The 20,624-nt window shown below is 52.9% G+C and overlaps 1 protein-coding gene and 3 non-coding genes across 4 annotated transcripts; all 4 read right to left on the bottom strand.

The window, feature by feature from the left end:
- Positions 1–3,844: 3,844 nt before the first annotated feature.
- Positions 3,845–11,770, bottom strand: NCL (nucleolin). Its single transcript, XM_075716116.1, has 15 exons — positions 11,725–11,770; positions 10,919–11,026; positions 10,035–10,317; positions 9,522–9,674; positions 8,890–9,072; positions 8,586–8,669; positions 8,186–8,321; positions 7,657–7,793; positions 7,062–7,188; positions 6,716–6,849; positions 6,219–6,354; positions 5,963–6,114; positions 5,318–5,444; positions 4,646–4,863; positions 3,845–4,460 (listed from the first exon to the last, which is right to left on the bottom strand). Exons 1-15 carry the CDS (start codon positions 11,740–11,742, stop codon positions 4,381–4,383), a joined length of 2,076 nt encoding a protein of 691 aa, XP_075572231.1. The 5' UTR covers positions 11,743–11,770; the 3' UTR covers positions 3,845–4,380.
- On the bottom strand, positions 4,995–5,134 carry LOC142594372 (small nucleolar RNA SNORA75). The gene has a single exon (XR_012831366.1). It is a non-coding gene; the product is annotated as a small nucleolar RNA SNORA75 (small nucleolar RNA).
- On the bottom strand, positions 5,750–5,826 carry LOC142594377 (small nucleolar RNA SNORD20). The gene has a single exon (XR_012831371.1). It is a non-coding gene; the product is annotated as a small nucleolar RNA SNORD20 (small nucleolar RNA).
- LOC142594376 (small nucleolar RNA SNORD82) lies at positions 8,409–8,477 on the bottom strand. Its single transcript, XR_012831370.1, has one exon. It is a non-coding gene; the product is annotated as a small nucleolar RNA SNORD82 (small nucleolar RNA).
- Positions 11,771–20,624: the final 8,854 nt, after the last annotated feature.

Here is a 20,624-nt window from a genome sequence, read left to right as displayed (position 1 = left end):
TGCTTGTCTCCCCAGGCCCTCTGCCAGCCTTGCTGTGCATGCACTTGGAAGAATGCACCCAGCCGAAATTCCTCAGGGATTTGTTCCTCCTGGCAGGAAAGGAAAGGGATGAGGCAAGCTGTCCTTGCCCATGGCTAAGGAAGTGGCAGAGGAACCCGGTTGGTCCTGGCTAGAGCGGCCCAGGGGCTTATCACACCTGGGACCCCAGCTTGGGTGCAGGATTCCTTGGGGCTTGCTGCAAGGACACCCTCTCCTTGCAGCAGGGCTGCCTTGGTGGGGTTGTCTTGGAGGGGGACAACAGCCCCCAAAGACCCCATGTGTGCCCACTTCGGGCTCAGCCCCGGTTTTGCAGCAAGAGCAATGCTCCAGGGTGGGTAGGAGAGCATTGGTCCCGCCCTGCCACATGGTGCAGGGTCCAAGGGGACAAAGTGAAGGAGGGCTGGTGTTTCACACCGCATCTGCTCCTCTCAGGGTTGTTGCAGTGTTTATTCTGCAGAATGAAGCCAAGGAGCACAACAGGTAGTGGTACCATGAGATATGGCCCTTTTTCTTCGGGCTGAAAGGGCCACTGGAGCTGTTGAGGGAGCCCTGAGCCAGCTGACGTGATGGAAACCCCCAACACAGTGAGACACGTGGCCACGCATGGGGCCACAAATGCTCTCCAGCCACCAACTGCAGGCATGTGCAAAGCCACAGGCATGTGCAAAGCCACACATGTGCACAGGCACTGGCATGCCAGCTCCGAGGCAACAGGCTCTGCACATGCAGGTGTCCCCATGTGCACAGCTTGCATGCCCAGATGTCCTGGTGCACGGGTGGACATGCACAGCCACATCCGTGGCCTTGACCATGCACAGCAGAACACAGGCACATGTGCGCTCTCTCGCTCTCTCTCCCCGCTTCTCTGGTGCCAGGCATTGAAAGGAAAAAATTTCGACTACCTCAAAGGTCCCCCTGTGCAGTGCCTTTTTTTTTTTTTTTTTCCTTTCCTTTTCTTAATGTGTTTTGGAAACGGGCCCGTTTCATTTACTCCAAGTCTGTATGTTCCCCAGGTTAGAAAACAAACAAAAAAAGGGCATAAACTAGCCAAAAAAGGCACCCTCCTGCCAAGCCACGCCATTTCTCGGCAAATGCCCCTCGTCTACTCAGACGAGCTGCGAATTTGAGGAGGAGGAAGAAGAAGAGCCCATTGCTACCCTGGGCTCAGCTGTTGGTACTGGGGCTGGTGGCAATACTGTGAAATTTGATTTTCAATGCACCTAGCAGCACCGTGTCCCTGGGGCAAGTGCCGGCAGCGCAGGGCAGAGCCCCGAGGGCATTTTTGCTGCCTGCTGGGCTTAGGCAGCACACAACACTCCTTCGCTTTCCCGTCCCCTCCCTCCTTCCAAAGGGAGCAAGTTCAGAAATACTTTCCAAAATGACACCTCTGTAATTTATGGCAGGTACAGTACATCAGGCTGTATATTTATCCTATATGCAGGGGACAGCTCTCGCTCTCTGTAGCAATGTGTACTGTGAGTCAGGGCTGTGTGCAGAAACCTCTGTGTTGCTTTTCACCTGGTGGGACCTGTACAGAGAAACCTTGTAGATTTGGTGAATATTCTAGTTTCTAAATAAAAGTTAAAAGAAGGAGAAGAAAAATCCTCAAGCCCTCACCTCATGTCTCTGCTAGTGGGTTTCTGCTGGCCAAGACAACCTGGCTGGTTGGGAACAAAACCTGGTAATGGGCTACAGTGGCAACAGCACTGCTTGGAGCGGGCATTTGGGAGCGTAGCTGCCCTGCTCGGGCTTTGCACAGCTTCCTGGCATGGTGCTTAACAAGGACCAGTGGCCATTTTCTCTCTTCCATGTGCTCCTCCAGCTGCATTTCAGACCCAGCTAAACTTCAGATCGTCCTGGTGCCCTGCATCAAGGAGCTCCTCCCCTCGACCTCCATGGAAAAAGCCACTTTGGCAGATTTGGAAACTCACCTGTTTTGTCGAATACCCTCTCCTCCTCATGCTGAAGGACCTCACCACCTTGCTGTCCCTATCACCCTCTCCATGGCAGGGCCATGCTCACTGCTGGTTTTGCCCCAACTGAAGCACCGCCACATCCCCTGACCATAGCGCAACGGGAGGCACACGGACGGGTCAGCACTGACCCCAGAGCGGAGCGAGCCACGACTGCAGGGACAAACCTGAATCAGTTTGAATCTGGCTGAGGGGAAGAGGAGGAAAGCCATGCGGGAGCCCATGGGTCTCGCCTCAGTGTTCGGGCACTGGGGGCTCAGTTTCTGGAGCTGGTACCTGGCTTGGCCACTCGGCACAGCGATGGGGAGCAGAGAGGCCAGCGATGGGGACCAGCCCATTCTGGACTTGGCCGGCTGGGCCACCTGCCGCCAGGGCCAGCTTCCCTGTGCAACCCAGGATTTCACAGGTGGCACAAAAGGAAAATGCTGAGCAGCTGCACTTGTGGATGCTCTTGCCCTTTCCTTCTCCAGTGTGACCCAGGGCTGCCTCCTCCCGCTGTGGGACTCCTCCCCAGGGCAGCAGCGAATGCTCCAGGCAGGGATGCAGGGTCCCGCCGCGGGAGCAGGGCCCATGTTCCAGCGTGAAAGTGGGGCTGGGCCCCATGGGGCAGGGATGAGGTTGACAGCAGGATGAGGAGGCGAGCTGTGCGGTGTGGGAGGGATGCTCCCTCTGTTCAGCCTCCTTCACGCCTAAGCGGGGGAGGTCTCCGAGCCCCGCCTGCTCCTCGAGGGACATCAACCCGCCCCAAGGCGGCGGCGGAGCCCGCGGGGCCCCAGCCCCAGCCCCAGCCCCGGCTCCGCACCCCGCGGGGCTCAGCCCCGGCCCCGGCCCCGGCCGCGCCGCCGGAGCGCGGGCGGCTGCTGCCCCCTGGCGGCCGGCCTCGCCGTCGCCCTCCGACCATTTGCCGCCGGGCTCGGGCGCCGGCTCCAAAATGGCTGATGCCCAAAGGGCCCGAGGAGCCCTTGCTGAAGGGACGGGGGGTAAACGACCCTCTTCAGGTCTTCAGCAGAAGCGGCACCCTTGAAGCCAAAAGCAACCGCTCCCCCGCTGGCTTAATCTAAAACATTTTATCTGCAGAAAACCCCTTGTTTTTCTCCTCCAGGGGCTGTATGGTAGAAATGACAGACACAACCACACCAGCATTTGAGAGGCTGCAAGGACTTTGCGTGGCAGTAAAAAAGGTCTCAAGTGTTGCTATGGTACGCAAGGAGGGTGGAGCTGTCTGCAACCACAGCCAGACTTGAGGCTTAAGGTCATTCCCGCTAACTGGGAAGCCCAAGGCCAGTCTGGCAGAGGGCCTTTTGGCAGGACACAGCCAGCTGACATTTGAGCCTGCAGGTACCTGTGCCCACGGGAGGCTTGAACTGACAGCTACGCAGCCCTGCAGCCAATGCCGCCCAGGTTAAACCAAAACAGCAGCTGCCCCCGTGCTTTCTGCACCCACGTGCTGCAGTCACTCAAGAGCAGCGTTGTCCCCAGCAGCTGCCACTGCAGGACACCAGCCAAGTGCCCCGTGGGATAAAGAGGCCATTAACTACTGCTGAGGGACTGGGCCAGCACCTTCATCCCCACGCTGGTGGAAGCACTCACCCGTACCAAGCTTGAGAGGAACAGCAGAAGGCATGTGATGGTCAAGGTGGCAAGCAGTTACTTCCCCTGATGCCATGTTTCAATACCATTGCTTCACGTGTAAGAACAAGGTCAAGAGACAAAAGGCAATACCTACAAGAGTGTGACTGAGGTGCGGTGCCTTGGTACCAGATCCAATTTACTCATTTGTTTAAAAAAAAGTAAAACAGCAATTGGCTAGCATACAACAATACATACCTCTTCAGTTAAAAAAATCCCAAACAAACATACATGTAGGCTAGAGCATGTCATGTCATTAATGACCTTAGGAGAGAGAAGACTCACGACAGACCATTTCTAACAGCCCTGCTTCATTTAGCGGCACAGAAGTAACACAAACCAGTTTAGGTCCTTTAATCTGTCCAAGACAGGGTGCTGAAGCACAAATGATAAAACATTCTGCATTTTTACAGCAAAAATGCTACAGAAGTTTATAGGAAAAAAAAATATTTTTGTACATGGGTAAAACATTATAAATTCAAGACAACTCACAGACAAGGGCTAAACTCCCACATCTATCGCTCATTTTTTTAAAAAGTTCATTTGAATAGGCAAGCAGTCAAAATGGCTTGCTCTCTCTTCCTTGAAATGAAAATTGTATCTTCCAAGTGGCTCACAGTACTGCTTCGCATCTTGGAATGTCCTCCGAAGGCTCCGCCAAGATAAAAGGAGAATAAAAACCCCCGGAGTCCTTTCAGATAGTCTCAGAGAGCAGGAGAATGGAAATAAAAGGGGAAGTTTATTCAAACTTTATCTTCCTCCCTTGCGGCTTGTGATCTCCACCTCCTCCTCTGCCTCCTCGGAAGCCACCTCCTCTACCTAGAAAGAAAATTAGGTCAAGAAGCAGAGTTACAAAGTATCCCTGCACAGATACCACTGCCCTTCCAAACCCATCCCCAATTCACATCAAGCGCTCTGTGCAGCACTACACCATCATCCCAAGAATGGCTTGGGATTAATTTTAAGCATGCCCCCTTAGAACAGCAGCATTTGTCTCTTCTTACCTCCAAATCCTCTGCCACCACCTCTGCCACCAAATCCACCTCTTCCTCCTCGGCCTCCTCCTCTGCCACCACGACCACCAAATCCACCGCCACGTTGAAATTCACCCTTTGGCTTGGCAAAATCAAGGATCACTTTGTTTCCATCTATCTCTCCATCCTCCATGGCTTCTTTAGCTGCTTTGGCATCTTCTGGGGAGCTGAAGTCCACAAACCCAAACCTAGGAAACCAAGTTAAGAGAAAGACAGTCAAACTCCACAAGCTGTAGCACCACCTACAGGCACTCGACAGCGATCCCTTTGGAAACAAACACCTGCACTTCTGCAACCACACAGGGATTGGGACCGTGCTACTTGTAGAACAGTAGTGGCTAATCACAATTGATGGGAGCCCCATTGTGAGTTTGCCAGTACTGAACAGTTAATATTCTTCTCGTGCGAATCCATAGGCTGCCACGGATTTGTTGGCAGGAAGGAGCTCATTGAGAAGTGAGCATGTGCTGCCCTCTACAACCAGACCTCAAGCTGTAAGCTCGTTCTCCGCTTCTGTGTGATTTACTGCCTTCAAAGAACCACCCGCCATGAGCATTAGAAACACCCTGCACTGCATACATCAGTTAAAAGTGAGGCTTTTTGTAGCAACTGGACTAATCCCAGGTGACGTTTAACACATACCCTTTAGATGATCCAGTGTCCCTGTCTGTGACTATTCTAGCACTTATAGAGCCTTCAAATGATTCTCTTAGCGTCTCCTCTGTGGTGTCCTCAGAAAGGCCTCTGACAAACAATGTTTTGCTTTGTTCTATGGAAAGAGAATACATTCAGAGATCATTATGTCCGAGCAAGGCAACCATCAGTTTCTTAACATCACAACCAGCTTGCACTACTGGCTCCTAGAACAGCTCACAGGGCTAAGGGCTTTGTTTTGAAGTAACAGCTCAGGCACTTAAAGTCCTTGAAAACTTTTTCAGGACCGCAGTTAGAACCTGATGCCAAAGTATCCCCATCAGCCAACCTGGTACCACCAAAATTCTTCTTCCCCCCCCCCCCTTTTTTTAAATAGATGCTTGCATCTTATCAATAGGGATACTAACTGGACAGACACTGCTGGATCAGCACTTGACTATCTAGAGGACTTCGGCAATAGTTTCATCAGCATTTCAGATAATCAGTCATCATATCCAGCACACTCACTTACAATGCGAGTCACTCCACAGACATGCTTTTTTTTTTTTTTTAAAAGCAGCCCTAAGTTTGCATGAATGGTACACTCCTGCCACAGCTGTCACAAGATCAAATGATCAAACATGGAACACTCACGATTAAATCCTCCTCTTGCATTCGCGTTCCCTTTCTGCCATGCTGGTGAACTGAATTCCAGTCTGATTGCTCTGCCTTCGATCTCTGTGTTGTTACAAGAATTCAGTGCCTCTTTGGCATCCTCAGTCGTGGGAAATTCTACAAACGCATACCTATTTGGAGAGGACGATTTCAGTCAGCCTGGGAGAACAAGGGATCTGTGGAGGTAAGTCATTCGCAATGCCAACCCAGGAGTCAGGAAAAAGGCGCAACATACCCTTTAGGCCTGCCCTGGTTGGTCTGTGGCATCTTGATGGAAGAAGCTTTCTTAAACAGTTCTTGGAGAGTCTCTTCTGAAGCAGCGTATGAGAGGTTGTTGACAATTAGGGTCTTTGACTCCCTCTCTCCACCACCTGTGGAGAAAACTCAGTGCTCTAAGTGCAAGTTTAGAGAGGGAGAGCTCTCTCTTCCTCTAGGCACAACATCCTCTCTAGGGCGAGAGCAGTTGTTGCTCCCTCCTCACCTCAAGGTGAGGCACAAGGTTAAGTGCAACACTGTTTTGGTCACCTAGACTAGTTGTCCCCCCTTGCCCAAAACATGCAGTAGAGACACAAAAGGCATAGGATGCAGAGCACAAGTTAGGCAAAAGGTCCCTTCCCGATATCTTAACAGTTTTCCTGCAGTGCTTCAAGTTGCTCGATCCCTAGCAAACTTCCGAAACTCAAGTGGAATTAAATTCTAAATGTCATTTGCATGCACATTATTGGTCTGTACCTTTCTGATGTTCTTGATGGCTCTTCTCACCAATGAAGTCAATGACCATGGCACGACCATCAATCTCTGTGCCCTGCTTCTCCTCCAGAGCTTTATTTGCCTCAGCTTCCGTTTTAAATTCAACATAGGCCATCCTACAGCACAGAAAAGAATATAAGCAAATGCCTCCTTCCAGGAACGACTAAGTTCATGAGTTAGGAGAGGGAAGGACATGGAAGAAAAAGGCTTCAAAAATTAGCGTTTTCAGTACATCTAATGCAGCAAGTCGCTTAAGGACACAAGCTGATCAAAATACGCCAAGAGTTTGAGGAACAGCAAACATCCAACAGTTCTCTCAGCTACATACCCTTTGCTGTTCCCCTCCTTGTTCATTACTATTCGGACTTCTAGTGCGTTTTCAAACACATCTCTCATTTCATCTTCAGTTAAGCGGTAGGGCAGATTCTTCACAAACAGTGTTCTAGCATCTCTCTCTGCAAAGAGAGAAAACAAGTTACTTTCATGTTACCAGCTAAAAATCCCCTCTTGTCTACACTGCCAGTTCAGTGAGAACCACAGAGAGTTGATCCAGCAGAAAATAAACCACAGTAAGTGTTCACATTTTCAGAAGCTGAAAAAGCAACTATTATGACAGTTAATTAGGCTGCCATTGTACTTCTCTTAAGGGCATCAAGTTCAGAAAACAGGTCCTAAAAGCTTCAGAAAGAGACACATTTCCTCCTCAGACCCCCAATATGCACTATTTCTTGGGATCAGGCAAGTTTGGACTAGCGTATCTGTATGTTAGCATTTGAGAAACTGTTCATGATATAGAGCCCAAACCAGGAAGATATGCCTTAAAAGAGCAGAACAGCGGCCATCAGTTTAAGCCAGCCCCAAGACCCGATTATGACAATTATTATTCTTTGCTGTGCACAGGTATTTAGAGTTATGGGCAGTACCTTTCTTATTTTCTTTCATTGTTTCCTTGCTCTTTGCTTTTTCCAGTTTGATTTCCAAACCCATTAACTTCTTCCCATTCAGTTGGAGAGCTTTATCCAGGTCTTCAGCAGAGGAAAAGTCTACATAGCCAAACCGCCTGAAAGAAGAGTAACCTTACTATTTAAGCTCATTTATCTCTAGTAGCAGAGAACACAAACAGAAACCCAGAACCAGAGAGGACCCCACTGGTCAAGTTAAGAGCGTTAATAAAAGAAATGCTAACTGGCCCACATAACCAAAACAACAGTAGAGAACAACAGCTCTGTAGTGAAGTGGCAGCTCTCCCTTTAGGGAGATGCTGTCTGAAAGAGCTGCAAGCCAGGCAAGTGTTTTACCCTTATTACTACGGTGCCTCCTCCAGCTTCCATACACTACTGAGCAACCACCCCAGAGTCTTGAAGGGAACCAGCATCAGCACAGCATCACCTCTCTGAACAAGTTACTGCCAACTAAAAGAAATAAGCAGCAAAATTCTACTAATGAACTCACTTGGAAGCGCCAATTCTGACTTCTAAAACTTCAATATTCTTCTTCCCAAAGAATTCCTTGAGGCCAGTCTTCAGTTCTTCAAACTCCTTGGTGGGGACCAAATTTCCCACAAAGACGGAAAAAGCTGAAGCAGGCCCTTTAAATGAAAAAAAATAATCAAGTTTGGTTTTGGTTTTTTTTAAGGCAGTTAAAAGAACCAGAAGCCAGACTCCAGACACCATTAGCACATCAGTTTCTGCTCAAAGGTGACATCATACTTCAGTATTAAGTCCCTTATATCATCATTTGTGCTGGAAAAAAAACCCACTCAGCATCCTGTCCCTTCACACTTATGTGCCTCACCAACAGTCCAGTAACAGGCCATCAAACAAACATCGTTTGATGGTCCCACATCACCTACCATCTGTTTTCTTTTTCTTGGCCTCCGGTGCACTTTTATTGGCCATTTCTTTCTTCCTCTTTCCAGGTGCTTCCTTGACAGGTTCTGTGATAAAGAACAAACAACGCTACTGAAATAAAAATACAAAACAACTTTTCCTATACTGGATCAATACAGGAGCATTAAGGTCTTGTGTAACTGTTAACAGTTACTGTAACTGCTACAGTAACTGTTCCTCAGCCCTAAAGACCATGATAGGACAAAAATTTTGCTCAGGCATCTTTCCTGTTATTAGAGTTATGGTCTCAAAAACATTTAAACTCACTTTCATCCTCACTTTCCTCCTCGGCGTCCTCTTCATCCTCCTCCTCTTCATCATCATCTTCATCATCATCCTCTTCATCTTCCTCATCTTCAGAGTCTGCCTTAGCTTTCACTGGTGCGGGCTTTGCTGGAGTAGGTTTCTTTACCTGAATGGGGGCTGTGTCCATAGCTTCATCTTCAGACTCTGAAACAAGTTGAGCAGAAGATTTCAGACACGTTCAAGATTAAACCCCTTTTGAGACTAAGGAAAGAAAAGCTGTGAAGTAAAATAGGGCTTTTCATGCCTCCTTAAAGTTATATATTCTCAGGAAAGGAATTTAATATATTTATAGTGTTTATAAAAGCTGCCTCTCCCTCAAGTTTTACTGCATTAAAAACCAATACTTGTTCCCCAAGAGAAAAAGAAATTTTATTAGCGATAACAGAAACAAACACCTACTCAGCCACATCTGATGGACACTAGCAGCCAGCTAAAATCAGCTGGGCACTAAATGGAGACACACAGACACACTCTGCCTCAATCCCACTAATCCATTAAGTTACACCCCCCCCCCCAGCTCCCTGTAAGCATTTATCAGTTTAACTTTTTTTTTTTTTAAAAAAAGAGTCAAAGTTTTCCTAAATCCCACATACCATCATCCTCCTCATCATCATCATCCTCTTCCTCATCATCCTCCTCTTCCTCAGATTCTTGTTTTGCTGGCACAACTGCAGGCTTTTTGGCTGGTACTGCTGCAGGCTTTTTGGCTGCAGGCTTCACAGGCATTGCTGGTTCCTCTTCCTCATCTGCAACAACAGTACCACAAGTGTTTACCTGTACCACTCAGCCTTCAAAACTGTACTAGTAACGTACTTTTTTTTTTTTTTCCAAACAAGATTTTGGCTAAGTTCAGGAAAGAACAATCAGGAAACTATAAGATGCTTTACATGCTGCGTGTAATGCAGTTGCAGCCCACGTTCTCCTCCAAACTTCACTGATCCCCCACTCTTCCTTCCTCACCACCTCTTAATCAATGAACCCCCCCTCTTGAGAGTATTAGATCATACTCAACTTTCAATTTCAAAGGTACTCGAATTCAGCAACTTGATTGGACCAGCTTCAGTCAACTTATACAAGGATGAACACATATTTCAAAAGTAACTTACCAGAATCATCCTCCTCCTCCTCTTCTTCCTCATCATCATCTTCCTCATCATCTTCATCTTCCTCCTCGCTCTCTTCCTTCTTGGCATTCTTTCCATTTTTTGCTCCTTTGGGTAGGACAGCAGCTTTTTTAGGTGACGGAGCAACAGTCTTTTTAGCTGGAGTAGCCACAGTCTTCTTGGCGGGTGTAACTGCCTTTTTCGCAGGGGTAGCGGCCTTCTTTGCAGGGGTAGCGGCCTTCTTGGCTGGTGTAACTGCTGCTTTTTGTTTCTTCTGAGGGATCATCTGAAATACACATTAGTGTAAGACACTTATGCTGGCCCTCTAAGCTACTATTACTTCAATGTCAGACAAACATACAGCAGCTGCAATCTAAAGCATATTCTTCTGACAGACTTATTTTCTGTTGAATGCCCTTAATTGCCTATTCTGTTGAATTAACAAAGCTCAAACCCAGCTTTTCCATGCTTTTAACAGACTACTTATGGAACATTAAAGCATCTCCAAATTCCCTGGTCCCGAAGCAAGACCAGTGACCTCTCCAGTAGCTTGAAAGTTTTAGTTTTGCATATTATTTGTGTGATAAATCACTTATTGCTTATGTGCTACTAGAGTAATTAATCATCCACTTGCTCATCGGTACTAGGAACAGCTTTAAGATCCCAGCAGACCTTCCAAAGCCTAGAAGTACAGACCTAGCAGCTAAGCTAGTTTTCCCCACACTGCTTTCCTCTTATGAAATCCAGTTCATTCTTTAGCCACGGTTAACTGACAGACACAAATTGTTTATTAACGCTGATTCTCCGTCACATACTATGTGCCCCCCAAACCTCATGACACTTTCGTAACACGTGCATCCTTTCGACTTCATTTCTAGATCGATCACCTCTTCCCCGCTGCTTTCCTCCAGCTCAGAGGACTCCTCTTCCTCGCTCTCCTCGACCTTTTTGGGGGGAGGAGCCATCTTTTTCTGTTTGTTCTGATTCTTGGGAGTCTGAAAGACAGATCGAGCTGTTAGGCGGCGTTGGTCTCTGGGCCGGGCGGGAAGGGAGCAGCACGCTGACGCTCCGAGGGCCCCCCCGCCCCCGCGGACAATTGTCCCAACCACGTGGCCGCCCCGCGCCTGCCCAAGGGGCCGCCGCAGCCCGGCCGGGGGGGCGCTCGGCCCGGTCCCGGGGGGTGTGTGTGGGGGTGCCCGGTGGCCCCCTCGTGCCGGCGGGGCCCTCCCGGGGCGGGCGGGGGGGGCGCCCCGCGCTCCCACGTGCTCGCTCTCCGCGGCGCAACCACGTGGCCGCGCGGCGGCGTCGCCCCGCCCCCTCCCCCGGCCTGGGCGCGCTCGCACGCGGCGCGCGCCGAGGTCGTCGTCCCCGTCCCCGTCCCCCGTCCCCGCTCCCCCTCCCGCGGCCGGGCCCCCGCGCGCGACAACATGGAGGAGAACGGGACGGGACGGGGCTTGAAACCGCTCCCACCGAGCCCCTCCCCTCGCCGCCATCTTCACGGCGAGGGAGGGGAGGCCTGGAAACCGTCGCGCGGCCTGAGGAGACGGCGGCGGGAAGGCGGCGCGGCTCCCCCCCCCCCCCCCCCCCACCCCCCCACCCCCGTCCCCCCCATCGCCGTCCGCCCGCCCCGCCATGGCGGCGGCCGCTCGCTTCCCGCCCGGCGCCCGAGCGCGGCCCCGCCCGGCGCCCTCACCTTGGCGATCTTCACCATGATGGCGGCGGTGCCTGGCGGCGCAGGGGCGGCGGCCGAGCTGCCTCAGGAGAGAGGTGGGCACGTCCGGCGGGGCGGCGGCGAGGAGCGGAGCGGGCCCCGGGCGGTCGGCGGGAGCGGCGGCGAAGCGCTAGCGACCCGGACCGGGGATTGAAAGGAAAGAGCGAGCGCAGGCCCCTTCCGCTCGCTTGCCTAGCCCTGCGCCACGCCACGCCCCCTCCGCCCCCGCTTCGGCCAATCGCCGCGCGCGCCGCGCCGCTCGGCCAATCGGCCCTCCCGCCCCTCGAGCCCCCTCCGCCAATCGTCGACGCTTTGCGATCAGCCAACGGGAAAGCGCGTTACAGCAGCCGGCGAGAGCGAGCCTGGGAGGTGGGGGGCGAGCGCGGGGGGACGCGCTGCCCACCCGGGAGGAATCGGCGTTAGCCAATGAGAGAGCAGCAGCTCGGCGCCTGCGCCCTGATTGGGCGGAGGAGCGTAGCGGAGGGTGGGCGTGGCCGGGGCCGCGGGACAGCACGTGGCGATTGGCGGGCCACGTGGTGGAGCCGAGCCGGGCCGGGGCCGGGAGGGGGGTGCGGGGGTCCCGCGCCGGGAGGGGAGCTCGGGGGGGCCGGGAGGGGCGTCCGGGGGGGCCGGGGTCGGGAGCGAGCCTGCCAGCCGCTTTCCAGGCCGGCCCTGCGGCAACTCGGCTCCAGGGATGAAACTCAGCCTGAGCACGCTTTTGCCTTTTCCTTTGGCCTTGGTAAAGGGACTGGGCTGGGGCCTCCGCAGCGCTGCCTCTACCACCCCCCTCCGCATCGCCTCCCCGACCCTCGGGAGGCGCTAAGCCCTCTTGGACAGCTTGAAACATCGCCAGGAGCTGGTCGGTGTGCAGCTGCTGGGGTTGCAGTTGGCACAGGAGCACCCTGCAGCTGCCGCCCTCCACTGGCTCCCGGCAGGGAGAAAAGGCCCAATGCTGGAGAAAAAAAAAAAAAAAAAAGTGCTTGCCTGATGAATGCTTTTGAATTCATGCATTAAAGAAGACACCAGCCTTTCTCCCTGGAGTTTTACCCCAGTGGCTATAAAGTCAGGGTAGGAATGACCGCAGGGCAGCGTGCAGCACCCCCATTTAACTTGCCAGTCTGCTGGCAGGGCTGAATGCTGCCTTGCCCCTGCCTGACATGGTGTTCCCCGAGGACCTGAGCAGCCTCTACTGCTGGGGCTTCCCTGCTGCCTTACATCCCCTCCCACTGCAAACCGGGCATCCAGCCAGCTCCTGAGGGCTCCTGACAGACTTCAGGATTATAGCAGTTTGCCCTTCTGAGGCCTGCTTGAAAGAAGCCCCTAACTTGGGGAACACAGGATCCTAGGGAGCCCTACAGAAAAAAAAAAAGTCAGACTCTCGATGAATGCAGTCCTGCAGGGCCCTGATAGCCTTGAGGAGACACCCCTGGGTTGCTCAGTGCCACCCGAAAGCAAGGGACACACTGTGGGTGGGGCAATGTACCCAGCTATGAGGCTGTCCTGGTGCCTCCTTCTCCTCTGCTGGGTGAGGAGAGGCAGTTTCCAGGCAGGCAGAGCCATAGCTGAGGGCACCTGCTCACGGAGAGGTGATGGGATCATCGGCCGCTCCAGGAGTAAGCCAGCCTGTGGAGAGATTGCCACCATCAGTCAGTACAGGGAGGGAGGGAGCTGGGACAGGGGAGGGCACTGCCCATGTCCTGGCTCTGGTCACATACGCAGGCAGATGGGGATCCCACCTGGGGAAACCCCTTGTATAGGGCAGCTGGACTCTGTGAAACAGCAACGCCTGGCTCACGTCCCACTGTGTGCTGTAGGAGCTGTCCAGGGGAAGCAGCGACACAGACCCAGGGTGGCCCATGGGGATGCTGGGTGATGGAGATGGCGGAGGTAGAGGCCTGGCAGGAATTTTTAGCTGTCTGAAGCAAGAGCTGATTGCTCCCTCCTTACCATGCCTGCACATGGTGCAACAAAATCCTGTATTATCATTGCTCATACAGCTCTGCCGCCAGTGCCGGGGCTGGCCTTGGTTCCTCTCCATACTGCAGGAGGGCTGGCTTGCCATGGGAAAGGGACAACTGTTGCTTCAGCCAGGGGCAGTTTTGGCAGCCAGGGCACTGCATGCGTCTAATAACATAGTGCCAGCGGTGGGATCAGCAAAGGGTTGGGCTGGCAGCTGGCCAGTCTTGGTTCCCAGCCCTGGCAGGGGCTGTCTCAGTACAGCCTGTGCTCCATCTCTTCTCCCATGCAGCATCCTCGGCACTGGCGGGTTGTCCTCGGTGCTGGCACAGCTGAAGCTGCAGCTGGACCCATGTGCGGAGGAGTGAGAACTGATGCTGCCCGCGGCACTGCGTTAGTCCATGCACTGTGTTAATCCATGCACCGGGTTAATCCACGCACCGGCTTAATCCACGCACTGTTGAGCAGGTCTGGATACGGCCCGACCCTGCCAGCCGCTGCTGTGGCCATCAAGGGCCAGGGATGCCACAGGGAGGAAAGTAGCCAGGGGCCTGCAGGTGCTGGCATTTAGGCTGGGCTGTTCCCCGTATCCGACCCGTGGTCAGGACCTCCGGGCAGCCCTAGCACTGGGCAGGAGGATGACAGAGCAGCAGTGATGCCAGCCTTTTTCTGGGGACATACCGCATTGCAAGGCTGTCCCAGCGGCACAGCACAGCCCTGCTCCTCTGCAGGCACCACCAGAAATTTCAGGGCCAAGGGAGGTCTGCAGAGTGGCATCGGTTGCGAGTAATTTGGCCAAAAGGGCAGGTTTAACAGCTCTATTTGTGGAGTAAATGTATTTTCGGTGCTTTTATGGCTGTCTCTTGTTGTAGCATGTCTACACCTTGGGAGCATTGATCTAATTGCACAGTTAAAGGGAATTTAGCTGGTTTAATGGAGATCCCAGGAGGGATTTGCCGAGGATTCGCAGTTTCTGGCACAGCAGAGGCTTGTCCCCTGTGCTTGTCCCCAGCCTGGCAGTGCTGGGGACAGCTTGCCCGGCTGCCAGTGCCCAGGGCCGGGAGGGAGCGGAGCTGCGGGGCAAATGTGGCTCCCCAAAAGCCAGGCCAGATGGGTGCCTAGCCGGGGGGACACGTCCATAGGTGGGGGAGTGAGTGTCCTCAAATGTCCTGTTCAGCCTGTGCCTGGTCGCAGCTGGGTGTTTCCACTAGATGGTGACAAACGGCTGCAACTCCTGTCCCAAGTGGGAGCCCGCGGGGTTACCCTGGCTCCCCAAAACAGGCCTCCGTGGGTGCAGCTGAGCAGGACATCCCACCCTGCCTGCTGCATCTCTCCCAGGAGATCCCGGGACACGGAGGACGGTCTGAGACGAGCCCCACGTTTGATACGCACCAAATAAAAGCAGTAGCCAAGCGCAGCCGGGAGGGGAAAAGTTTTGCCTGTGGCTTGTGCAGGCATCTGCTGCCAGAAAATCATCAGGGACTTCAAACCAAACACCCCAAGGGTGCCCAGAGAGGGGGGAAACGAGCTAGGAAAGCCTGCAAATGTGGCCCTGAGTTCCCCAGCCCCAGCCTTGCTTCCCTGGCATCACAGCTCAGCTGCTACGTGGTCTGAGCGGTGGCCTGGTGTGGGCATGGCATGGCAAAGGTGACAGCAAAAAAAAAAAAAAAGCAAATTTACCCATCCCAGGTCTAGGCGCTGCTTAAAACCTCTTGAGCACCCCAATGTCCCATCACCAAAGCCCCTTCACCTGCCACCAGTGCCCACCTCACCCTATCACACTGCTCCCCTGCCCATCGCCTGCTGCCAGCAATGGGTGGGTACTGCAGATGCCCAGTGGGTACTGCAGAGCATCTCATGGATGGTAATCCAGTAGGGCCAGACACACAGGACTTGTCCCCTCTCTTCCCAACCACACACCTCACCTAAATACCCAGCAGGTGGAGAAAACTCTCCCCATGCCCTGATTAATGTAGAGCATCAAATGAGACAGGCCTGTATTGTACCCTAATTAAGCCTTTTCTTCATTACCCACCCGGCTGTGCCGAGAGAAGAGCCCTTGAGGATGACAAGCATGAAGCAGGCACAAGGTTTGCCATGACAAATGGCATTTAGTTCAAGCGGCCACGTGCCAGCCCACATCCTGTGCCTTGAAATGAGTGCCTTGGGACCTGGTGTGCTGCAGGGATGAAAGTCAGTGGTGTCTAGCAGAGTATGGGATTTCTTCTCTGGGGAGCATCCTTTCTGGAGGTGGGATGCTGCAAGGATTGGCATGGGCCCCTGGAACCAGACACACCCTCTGCCCCCAGCCGATGGTGGGTGATAACCCAGCACATCCCTCCTGGATAAGGCTGTGCTATTTTCTGGGGTTCGTGACAAGGAAATGTCCTGTGACTCACACAGGGAGTTTTGTACATGCAGCGTTTAGGCTCCCCATGACCTCCAAGGATCCCTCAAAGTGATCATTCCCGGTACCTTGCAGAGAAAAAGGGCTTTTCTGTTTCCAGAAGAAGTTGATTGCCCCAAGACGTCTCTTCTGCCAGCCCGGTTCCTCTCTGTAACACCCCTCGCCTGGAGCTGGCAGCAGGACCTTGCAGCCTGCCTGCAAGCTCCCACACAGCTGCCCAGAGCCTCTGGGCCAGGCAGGACTCCCCTCCGGCTCTGCTCAGCAGGAGAAAAAAGTGCAGCCCTGGAAAAAAAGTTATGAGGGAGAGAAGTGGGACTGAAACAAAAAGGACTTGCGTTAGGTGTGAGATGAAGAAGGGAAACCAGGCTAGGGAGCTGTGGAGCGATTCGGGTGGCAAGAGGGAAGCTTGTGAACACCCTCTTCTCTCTATCAGGAGATGGAGGAAGTCAGTGGGATGGGAACAGGGAGGCATTTTGAAGCAATACGTGCAAATGCCTTTATAACCCACAGGGAAGTCAACCTGGGGAGAAGTTACAGGTGATCCCAGTTCAGCGATCCCAGGCCAGCAGCCAGCATACCCGTCGCCACCCCACACAATTGCACATCTCCCTGCGCTGCCTCACAGTGCTTGGGAAGGCTTTGCAGACTTTTGTGGAGACAGCCCAGAAGGGGGAAGCTCCTCTTTGCACAAGGCATTTCTGTGCATCCTATTCATCTCCCAGAGCTGGGGCAATAGGGAACGGTATCCAGACAAGTGCCAGGTCCCCGGGGATGACTGTCGAGAGATTCAAGTAAAACATCTGCAAACTGCTTGTGGCTCAGCACATCTGCCCCTTGGCACAGGCCCACAGTGCAGTGACACGGGGCTTTGCCTCTCCTCGCTCACATTTTACCTGCTGGAAGCTCCCTCTGCTCACAGGCTTGTGTTGGGCTATTTCCATTTCACGGCAGCTCCTGGGCACGGGGCCAGCAGAAGGCAGATGCTCTGCCTGGAACAAACCCAAACCAGGGGAATTTTTTTTTTCTTTTTTTTTTTTTTTTCCTTCTCAAACAAAAAACTGAATCTTTGTTGAGTCCAAACTGGAAAAGCAGGAGTCTCCCTCCGCTCATCCCATTTTTGTGTTTATATCCGAGCAAGGGGGTGAGCTCCCTGCCTTGGGAGCTGCATGAACCCACCGCTCAGCGAAGGCAGTGAGCAGTGTGGCACGGCAACCCTGGAGCTTCCCCATGTCCTTACCTCTAAAACTAGGACAGAGCTAAATGCAACTGGAGAGAGCAGAGCCACAGTGCGCTGCTGTTCTCGGGACCCCTGTTGCAACCCCCAGGCGCACACACACACATGTCCCAAATATAATGTGTCCCAGCCTCTGCCAGGGGAGCCAGCAGATCCCTGCCATCAGAGTCACATCAAAACTGCCCTTGGAAACAGGAATTGGTACTTGTGGAAAGCATGCTGGGTGGCTTCTTTATCTTAGTGGGAAATGGTCTGATGTTTTCCCTGGCAGCTGCTGTGCTGTGTTGTCCCAGCAGAAGTTGCCCACTGAACCCCATCCATGAGATTTGCAAAGCTTCTGCCCCAACTTGCCAGCAGTAGGGACCAGCCACCCCAAGGGCTTTCGTGATTGCATCGGGAGGTCCAGTCACGAGCCGAGCGTTTTGGGAAGTGTCACTTTGCACTTGACTGTACCTGCAGAGCTCAAGCGACCTGGGCTGGTGTTGAGCTGTACAGACCACCCAAGAGCCCAGGGAAGGTCAGAGCTCAGGAGTCACCAGCACAGCGCCAGGGATGCTGAGCCCACCCAGCTTTCACCCTCCATCTGCCCTGGCCTCTGCAGCAAGCTCCATCAAAAGGAGGTTAAAAATAAGGGCTGGAAGTACTTCCCCAGCCTGGACCACTCTCAGGCTGTTTGTGCCTTGTCCCAGCAGCACATTGGGCCATTTCACTTACCAGCTCTCGCCACGGGAATTCCCACTGGCAGAGTGCGAGTTAAAACCACTGCTTTCAAACTTCCTATGACTGTAGTTAAAAATTAGATTCAGAGCAATAATTTTCCCACTGTTGGTGTTGTCAGACCTGAAACCTGGTCCTGAACAAGCCAGTGGTGTCTCATTAAGGTGGGCAAGTGTGTGATCATGATGTCTGCATCCTAGGAGGGAGGCAAGAACATGGTTTCTTGGGGAAAAGTCCTCTCCTTCCCATCCCTTACAAGCCATCAGCTCATCTCCCTGCACACAAAACGGCGGAGGAAGCTTAAAGCAGACTGAAAATTACACTGCATCTCTCCTGCTCAGTTTTAATTGTAGAGCAAAGAAAGACGTACATCAATTCATCCCGCTGGGTAATTAAGTGCTTAATGCCATGGACTATAAAGACATTATCGTTCAGCAGCCCAACGCTAACACATTAATAATCGCTTATATCATAGCTAGGAAGGGGCACGAGCTGCTCCCAAGGAACATGGTTGTTATGTGGGACGAGAGCTTGAAGTGAAAAACCTTAGGACCTGAATTAGTGCAGTGATGACCTGCAGGAGTGAGAACTTCTCCCGGGGATCTTGGGGGACAGGGGAGGGCTAGGAGGACCGTGGAGGGGGCAGGCAGCCCCTACCCCAGGGAAGCCCCCCCCAGCCACACAATGGATGGGCAGTGGGGATGGGGGTCTGGGCTCTGAGCGTCAGTGCTGCCCTTGGCACAGCGCTGGGATGTTGTCAGCCATGGGATCAGGAAGATAAATCTGAGCAGAGAAACCCTTTTATAACAAGCCATGGCTCAGGCATGAGCAGGGTCTGCCCACCTCCTGCCAGGTTCTATATTCCCAATAATTAGCTGGCTGCTTTAGCTTATTATCATGCAGACCATGTGGAGCACAGGGCAGAGACTGCACACTGCCTGGGGTCAACCACATCAAAACATGGCCGAGCGAGCGCTGCTCCAAGCCGGAGAGGGCGATTTGCTCACTGGGAGAGGTGGTGTTGACCCTCAAAGCGTGGCGTGCCGGTAGGTACCATGCACTCCCCGAGGGGTCTCACCCAGCGAAGGATGGAGATCACTATGGTGGCTGCACAACATCCCACCTGTGGGGTCTTCAGAGTCCAGCACAGGGCAGCAGTCCCATGTCCTGTGGCCAGGCAGGCTGGATAAGGCCCGTTTACAGAAGGTGGAGGAAGGAAGGACCCACAGCAGCAAGGGGAGAGGGGACCCTTCTCAAGACTATCCTCTGCTGAGTTTTTTCTCACCTCCCCATGAGCAAGGTGTTGTCCCTCCAGCCATGGCACGCTGGGTTAACCCAGCACCTCACCTGCAGCCACTTCAAGATACAGAGCAGACATGGCCCAAAAAGCCACCAGAGGCACAATTTCCATCCAAGCTCTCAAATCCATGTCAGCAAGCCCTGCCCAAGGATAGGGGAGATGGTGCAGCTCTTCCTGGCCTCCAGCACGAAGACCAAAAGCACTTGCAATTTTCTCTGAGCAAATACAAGTGCAGATCATGTTGTCAAACCCTTATTTGATTTGTTTCTCTGGTGGCTCTGCACCATTTGCCTTCATTACTTTCTCTGCCCCATGCCACAGTCCAATAACATAGCATCTGCCCAATAAAAGGTCCATTAATATAATTTACAAGTAGTTGGCACTTTCTTGCCTTGCCCAGGAGAACGGACTCCCTGGGTACCCTGTTGCTTGGAAAAAGAGGGTTTTTTACAATTATTCAGAGCAGGATAAGTAACCTCCAAGCACTGTTTATTGTCTGATTTAGCTTCGTGAAGTTACATTTCTCCCAAAGATTTGATTCACGGCTTGAAATCTAGACTGTTTAAGTGTATTTCTTTAAAGAGTCTTGAAAAAAAATAAGGCTGGAAAGAAAGAGAAGGGAAGATGCTTTCCTACAGCCTCCAGGGATGAGGAAGAAGGTGCCTCTCGCTCTTTGGGAATGACCAAAGGGGGACACTGAGTCAGGGGAGGAGGAGTGCCTGGTGCTCCCAGTCTTCCACCTTGCCAGGTAAGGCAGCCCTGACTGGATGAGCTGCCTCATTTCCTCTAGAAAAGCCTTTCTGAGATCTAGGTTTGCCTAAATACATACCTATGTTGGTACGTATGCGTGCATAAAAGCCTCGCTAAGGGTTTGTTGGGATATTAGGAGCAAAACGTGTTTCCTGAGGATGCTGTGAGGGGAAGGGAAGCGTGCTGCTGTTGCTGGGTCTCCGCACCCCTTTGCTCTGAGGCTTCAGGACGTGGCCGTGCAGCAATGGGCAGAGGTTGGGGTCTGTGCTGTGGAGCAGTGCTCACTTTGCGCCCTTTTTTAGGAGCAGAATGAATCATCACCGCTATGGGTGCAAAACCCAGCATCCTCTGGGCTGTGAGCCTCACAGCCTCATGTCTAAACTTGCTGAAATTGGTTGGGGCTTCTGCAAGGTGGGTGGTGTCACCCTGCACCTTTCGGCTGAGGAGCACCCGAACCGGTCCCACCGCCTCACTGGGGCTCACCCTGCACCTGCGTCCTCACCCTGGCTCGGGGCGTC

Source organism: Pelecanus crispus, chromosome 9 (genome assembly GCF_030463565.1).
Source record: "Pelecanus crispus isolate bPelCri1 chromosome 9, bPelCri1.pri, whole genome shotgun sequence".
In the NCBI taxonomy this organism is placed as follows: Eukaryota; Metazoa; Chordata; class Aves; order Pelecaniformes; family Pelecanidae; genus Pelecanus; species Pelecanus crispus.
This window is presented reverse-complemented; position numbering and strand designations above follow the sequence as displayed.